Below are 7,493 nucleotides of genomic sequence, written 5' to 3'. Positions count from 1 at the left end.
CCCCCCCCCCCCCCCCAGCACTTTGTAATAATAAAATCTTCCAATTAGTGCCAAACACAGTGAACAGGAAACAGGATGACGTCTGGAGGATGGCTTTTAGTGTTTCTCTGAGCTTTTCTTTCAGACGTTTTGACTGTGCATTTCTTTCTAATTTGTTTTACTATTGTCTTTTAGATTATGATTTATGATACTGATGCTAAAAAATAGTTTATTTTGCACAATAAAAATACATCTTCTGATTCTGATGGGAGTGTTTAAGTTTGTTATCGCTCATTACATAGATCACTAGTGTTCCAGCTCTGATCCAACACCCCCAGCCACACACACAGACATTCTGTAGATTCATATTTCCGTAGATTAATATTTTGACATATTTGGGTAATAGGCTTATTCACTTTCTTGCCGAGAGTTAAAAGAGAATATCAATATCACTCTAATGCTACATGCTACAGCTTAGCTTAGCACAAAGACTGGGATCAGGGAGAAACGGCTAGCCTAGCTCACCAATGTGCTTTGTTTCATCTGTAAAAACAAAAGGCTAATAACATATTGTGGCATTACAAAGGGTCAAAAAACTCCTAGGATGGCAAAACCATGACCCGCCCTCTTCTGCCTCTGATTGGCTAGTACCCATTAACTTTGGTGATTGGGTTGGTTAGATATAGACGTGACGTGTCAGATTGGTTAGGGTTAGGGTAAACCTAGTCTACACCCACACCGTTCCACATCTGGGATTGCTCCCGCCAGATGTCCATCACCTTCCTCTTCCTCTAAAGATCTCTGCAGGGTAAATCCAGACAGATAGCTAGACTATCTGTCCAATCTGAGGACTATGGTTACCTGGTCCTCAGATCTCAGCAGGGTAAATCCAGACAGCTAGCTAGACTATCTGTCCAATCAGAGTTGTTGTTCCACCAAAACAAGTTCTGCCTGAGGCTATTTTACAGAACGCCGCCCAATACGATTGTGATTGGTTTAACAGAAATGCCAATGAACCAGAACACGTTTTACTCCCATCCTGGAATGCTGGGTGGACTAGCCAGACCCTCCTCCACAGAGCTGTAGAAGAAGGTCTGGCAAAGCGGGACTAGAGAAAGACTAAAAGGGTAAACCAATCAGAAGTAGAGCTGTTCATACATTAGTCATTCTAGGGAGAAGAAAATATCGCTGCATTATTTCTTAGCTTCCTAGCTTAGCTTAGCTTAAAATGGGGAAACATCTAGTCTGGCTCTACCTGCACCTCTAAACATTGCTAATTAACAACTCTTACTTTATTTGTTGAATCCTACAAAACTTTGGGTAACTATATGTAGGATTAAACAAATAAAATACCTTTGGACAGAGGCAGGTTAGCTGTTTCCTTTCTAAATGCTAAGCTTAGCTAACCGACTGCTGGCTATAGCATCATATTAAAGATATGAGAATTGCTCTTCTTATGTTACTCATGGTAAGAAAGCTATTAAGAGTTAGAGAAAATTTCCATGTAAAAAGCACATTTTTGAATTTATTCATAAAACAAAGTACTAATACCTTTTCAAAAATCCTTGGAAAGAGCGTTTTTTATTTAACTTAAAACACAGATTAATTGCAAATTAGTCCAGGACATTTGTGTCATTTGTTTCATCGTACAGCAATGACCATCATACTGGACACAGGCTGAAAGCGTTTCAATAGATTCCCTCTGGCATTCTCTAACAACCCGCCAGTCAATAGCCCTTCAGTACCTGGCTTGTTGACAGGGGAGGGGGGGAGGTAGCTGGCGGGCATGGACCGGAGTCGATCGTTCTGTAGCGCCTCCATGAAAGGCTCCTTTAAGTGCTCTGAGGGACAGAGGAAAAGAGAGGTCGATCACTCAGCTGGGGCTCTGTGGATGACAACCCGAAGGTGCACGCTGGGCACATGCACAAGAAAAATAAAAGCCTTTTCTTTCTGTGACTGAATATAGGTTTATCAACGTCAACGTTTATCAGGGTGACACACTCGGCCATTTCAGATGGATCGCTGTCACGGTTACCGGAGCTGGAGCTTTGATATTTCAGCTGAATAGCAGAGCGCACCAGGAAAGTCAAATCCTCCAACAGGCTGGATCTATTCCTACCTACCATAGCACTGCCGTAACTACAAACTTTCATTATTTATCACGCTACAGGGGTTCTTCCACGGGCCAACGGTCATTTTTCATCATGAAGAATTACATAAGAATTAAATCTTGATTGGACGTCCCCATTGTACTCAATTTTAAGTATAGGTTATTTTTATATGTGAGTTTTACAAAAATGCTAGCAGCGCTAAGTTATGGCGCCTGGATTGCTCACCTGGTTGAGCGTGCGCCCCATCTACTAAGGCTCAGTCCTTAATGCGACAGCCGCGGGTTCAGTTCCGACCCGTGGTTTACATGGTTTTACGTCTCAAGCTGTACTAACAAATAAAGGCTTAAAATGCCCAAAAGTATGCTAGCTGCACTAAGTTAAATGTAGTAAGCTGAAGATATATTTTAGTTTAAAATAATGGTGTGGAGCTCTGTTGACTAGGGACTCGGTAGCGGCAGATATTCAATATTTAAAAATCGGGGGCCAAGAATCAGATCATAGGCATTTTCAAAATAAAGTTGTATCTGATGTGTCTGTTACCTGGCAGCTGAGGGTATATCTTCTCAGCCATGTACTCGGGGAGGTTGCGAGGCATCTCCCCCCTGATGTCCACCAGCACTCTGGTTTGGGAGGAGGAGATCTGGTAGATGAGCACCGGGCTCGGGTTGGCCAGCACCAGCTCGGCATGGTTGGCTTTAAACTGGGGACAGTCCTGGAGAGGAGAAACACGGATGAGTCCATAATGAAATAAATCCAGGTGGTGTTTGACATTTGTAAAAGTAGGTTTGCACACATTATTAATTTCCTAGTCTGACATTGCCAGACCTTCTTCCACAGCCCTGAGGAGGAGGGTCTGGCATGCTCTGGTTTATTGGCATTTCTTTAAACCAATCACAATCGTCTTGTGCAAAATAACCTCGGGAAGCAACTTGCTACCTTGTTTTTGGTGGAAAATGACACGTAGGGAGGCGAGAATTAAAACTAATTTTAAAGATAATTATAATTTGATTGCGGGTTCTACAGCTCTTGACCGAATTGACCGGACACAAACCGGAACTATTATGTAAATGAAACGTCGTCAATGCAGACTAGTGATTTCTCAATCAAGCATTATTCTTCAAATGTATGTAAAGTATTTATAGTCAAAAGTATCACAGATTTGAACAATTTAGAACCGCAACTAATTATTTTCATTTTCTATTAATCTGCTCATTTAGTTTCTAAATTAATTGATGAATAGGTTTGTATATAAAATATCTGAATATAGTGAAAAATGTTATAATTTCCCCAAACCATTATGTTCTATCTGAGAGTAAAAGGATATTGGACAAGATTGACATTTGACAAGCTGAGAGCAGACAATGTGTGGTATGTGTAAGCATGAAACAACTATCAAAACTGTGTTTGTGTTAATCGACCAATCAGTTGATGGACTTATTGTTTCAGCATAAGTCTATATTAATATCTTAAAGTAATTTCAGTTTATTTTCGGCAGTGTGATGCCGGCGGTACTTACCTTCATTAGGCATCCAACGAAGTGAGAGGAGATCTGAGCTTTCCCGGAGACAAGACTCTTTCTGAATTTGGAGAAACAGCCATCGGCAACAACAGTCAGCGCTGCGTGGATTTCCTACAGGACACAGGTTCACACAGCCGTCACACACACTCGGCATTAAATGGAATGTTCCATGAGGTGAGGGGGAATTGTTCAGCAGAGTTTCCTCTTCTCACCTTGATGTCTCCTGTTTCTTTGTCTTTGTACTGGACTCCGGTTACACAGCCGTCCTCCTCCTGCAGATGGGTCACGATGCCTTCTACGAATGTGACACTGGGGGGTGCAATTAGGCAGTTAGAGTCATCGCCTCCACATGCCAGAATAGCATGGGCAACGTGGAAATAAAAGCTACTGAAACTAATCAAACGCCTATTTGTCATGTGGTCAAAATACAAACTTTGAAAATGTAACGTTGTTTTTTGACCTGGGTCCTATTTTTCAGCTTGTTTTGCTGCTGCGGACTATGGTTAGACACAAAAACACATCTAACCATGGTCTGCAGGGGCAAAACAAGCTGCAATGTAACGTTATTGGGCAATTGTCCTCCTGCAATTTACGTCCACTAAAGGTGCTCGCTTTGTCACTGACATGCTCAGGTTATTAATAATACATTTTATTTAAAGACGTCTTTCTTGGCACTCAAGGATGCCGATTTTTTATTTGGTGCAAGTGTCTGACATTATAGAAAGGGTCCCTGCAGAGGTCACTTTTTTTCATGTGTTTTTGTTTCTAACATGAAACTTTGAAAAAACGCTGTGGCCAAACCCACCAGACTCCATTTAAATAAATGAGCATTTTATCATTGTAAAACAAATTAAATGCAAAGTCGAATAAAAATGAAATAAAACTATCAAAAGCTGCCATGGTCCGTCTTTCAACTGATCCAACAATTACCACTTTTTACATGTCAAAATATGCTATATATATCTATACAGTATTGTTTATTTAAGCCTGGAGAGTTTTGTGATGACAACTGTTGATTGTTGTTCACATTAGTACCAATGCATGGGAACAAAGGATCCATAAATGACTCTTTAAGGCTCTTTTGAGTGAACCATCATTTGCTTTTCTTAAAACAGAGTATAACATTTAATCAACCAACTGATCACTGTGTAAATGGTCCTGAATCTGAAATACATACTTTAAAAAAAATGAAAAAAACTGATCAAACTTTGAGTGTTTTGAACGTTACTCTGATCCCTTTACAGAATGAATACATTTATTACATGGCTTGGTTGAACTTGACGACATTCTGTCGTCTACCCATTCTTGATAAAAGACCATTGCTAAGAATAACAGACCGTTGCCATGCATAGCAACGCATCGGGGTCCTGATCACCCTGTTGGGGTTGTATTCGCTATGACGACCGCCTCGCTTTAGATCAGGGGTCTTCAACGTTTTCCAGGCCAAGGACCCCCAAACTGATGGCGAGATGGAGCGGGGACCCCCTAATTATATATATTGTATAAAATTGTGTTATATCAAACTGGTCCTATAGTGCCATGTGTAAATGTACCTTGTTATTGTGCATTCAATACTAAGATACTCAAATAATACACAGGTTCATATATTCATGTTTTTATTTTAAACATGTGCGAGGCACAGTGAGGAGGGTGGACATTTCAATTAGTGGAAAAAATTGCAGGAGGGGGGGAATATAAAAAAAAAGTCTAATCAACCAAAACTTTCGTGACCCCCATGCAGTACTTCCGCGGACCCCCTAGGGGTCGCGGACCCCCTGTTGAAGACCCCTGCTCTAGATGATCCCTTACGGATTGTAACATAAATTCACATAGTCGGGTAGAATAAATTAGCAACATGTGAACAGCTTTTGACTCTACTAACCCTCAGTGCTGTCAAAACACAAAGTCATCCAGCTAGCCAGCTGGTCCGCTGGCATGCGGACTCTTTTTCTCCGCCTGTACTCACTTAGGCTGGGCCAGGGCGCTGCTCCTCAGGCCCATGATGAATCGGCCGTGATGGAAAGCGCGGCCACAATGGATGCTGTCCTTCTCCTGAGGGTAGGGGATCTCCACCTCGGTGCTGCTCTCCATGTCGTGGATCACATAGCCGTTGACCAGATGGGCATCCAGACCCTCCACTGAACCTGAGGACACACGTTAGTTCCCCCCCCACCAACAGTCAGTCCGATGCTGTTACAGGACGAGCGATGTGACGACTGAGTGAGACATTTAAACCCATAATGCTTAGGGCTGCACCATTCAATCAAATGGAAATATTCTAGATGTATTTAGATGCATTCATTACACATTTTCCACAAATCCACAATTCCTATTACCTTTATAAAGAGCAACAGGTGAGGTTTAAACTGGCTTTTGGCTCAGGTTTGTAATTTTATGTTTTGTTATTATACCATTGGTATTTTATTTCTGTTGTACTTGCTTATTTTGCTGTTTTGGGTCCTTTTTTAATATTTTTATTGGAAATATGCAATACAATACTTACAATCAGAGATACAATTTTCCCATTTTTAAAACACATACACACACATAAAAACAAACCTTATAAAGAAAGTACAAGAGAATATTAAAGTTAAACCAGAGTGGGTCCTTTTTTAATAATTCTATAATGTGAGGGAAATGTGTGGGAAAGGTGCTATATCAAATATATGTATAATATATTCATTGAAATTGTTTTTCAACATTTTAACAACAATTTGCACCTGCCAGATGGACATTTAGAAGGAGTATACTGCATAAATATTACAGAGCAAAATTACTATATAACAGGAATATTACTGTAGGAAATTTCATTTTCTTTTTATCAGAGAGTAGGATGACGTTCCTATGAACATTTAGGGAATATTTAAGGAATTCCTCATGTGAGGAATGATTGCACAGAGATTTTATTGCCTGAATTAATGTGCTGCAAAAATAGTTTTAGGCACACATCATCTACCCACTTAGATATAATTTACTTTGATATAGTCAAGCTAGATTCATTTTTTATTTGGATGATTTAATAAGAAATTGGCCCGAGACTTGTTTTGGATGTGAGATTTGAGGACCCCCTATTAAAAAATGATGCGACTGTTTCATGTATATTGGTAAGACGGTATAATATATATATATAAAACTATACAGATCACAAATCATAAAGTTTACATTTATAGATAAGTAGAAGCAGGTGAGAATTAGAGAAGTAGCCACCAAAAACTTGGTTTCAAAATAAGTAATTCTCCACTAAATAAGCAGCGATCAGAGTCAAAGTTCGGCATAATTAGGTTTTATTTCATTTTAGAGTTCTACAGTCGTCTGATCTGTGTGGCTCAGCGCTGGCAACAACATAAGCAAACAACATCACCAGATTATGGAGCAAATATTGCCAACTCTTATTGGTGCAGGGAAATATGTGACATCACATCCCCTTTTCCAACTAAGCACCTGCCCACTTCAAGCCAGGGGGAGGAGTACAAGCAAAACAGAAAATACAAAAACCTGTCAACAGTGTGTTGATGTAGTGTGAGTGTTAATAACTGATGCTATAAGAAGCTGGTTGAGAACATATTTAGGGCCTTTGACCAGTAGGAACTAAACAGTTTGGTCTCAGTCGACTGATTTCTTTAGTCGATCAGTCATTTCTGTACGCCTTCTCGTGCTGAATGACTTGTTTCCAAGATATCTACGAGCACATCTTTGTTCAACACAAGATTTAAAGTGGTGCTTTTGCGAGACTCGGTTTTTTACAGATCTGTCTGTTAAATCAACAAATGGTGTGTTGACAAAATCACATGAGTGTTAGTTGAATAAAATGCAGAGGTGAAAATTGTGTGCGGTAATTTTAATTTCTTTTTTAAATGGATCTTGGGGGGGGGGGGGGGGGGGGG

The 7,493-nt window shown here is 40.2% G+C and overlaps 1 protein-coding gene across 1 annotated transcript in view; it reads right to left on the bottom strand.

Annotated features, from left to right (window-relative positions):
- Positions 1–7,493, bottom strand: part of sqlea (squalene epoxidase a) — a 13,154-nt gene that overhangs the window by 3,399 nt on the left and 2,262 nt on the right. The window contains exons 3-7 of the mRNA XM_032519424.1: positions 5,576–5,753; positions 3,822–3,918; positions 3,607–3,720; positions 2,631–2,802; positions 1,725–1,820 (exon numbers count right to left, since the gene is read on the bottom strand). Of these exons, the coding sequence (XP_032375315.1) occupies positions 1,725–1,820; positions 2,631–2,802; positions 3,607–3,720; positions 3,822–3,918; positions 5,576–5,753 (657 nt within the window). The remainder of the gene's footprint in view (positions 1–1,724; positions 1,821–2,630; positions 2,803–3,606; positions 3,721–3,821; positions 3,919–5,575; positions 5,754–7,493) is intronic.

The sequence above is a fragment of the Etheostoma spectabile genome, chromosome 6, assembly GCF_008692095.1.
Source record: "Etheostoma spectabile isolate EspeVRDwgs_2016 chromosome 6, UIUC_Espe_1.0, whole genome shotgun sequence".
In the NCBI taxonomy this organism is placed as follows: Eukaryota; Metazoa; Chordata; class Actinopteri; order Perciformes; family Percidae; genus Etheostoma; species Etheostoma spectabile.
The sequence above is the reverse complement of the archived record's forward strand: the minus strand, read 5'-3'. Positions and strand labels throughout refer to the sequence as shown.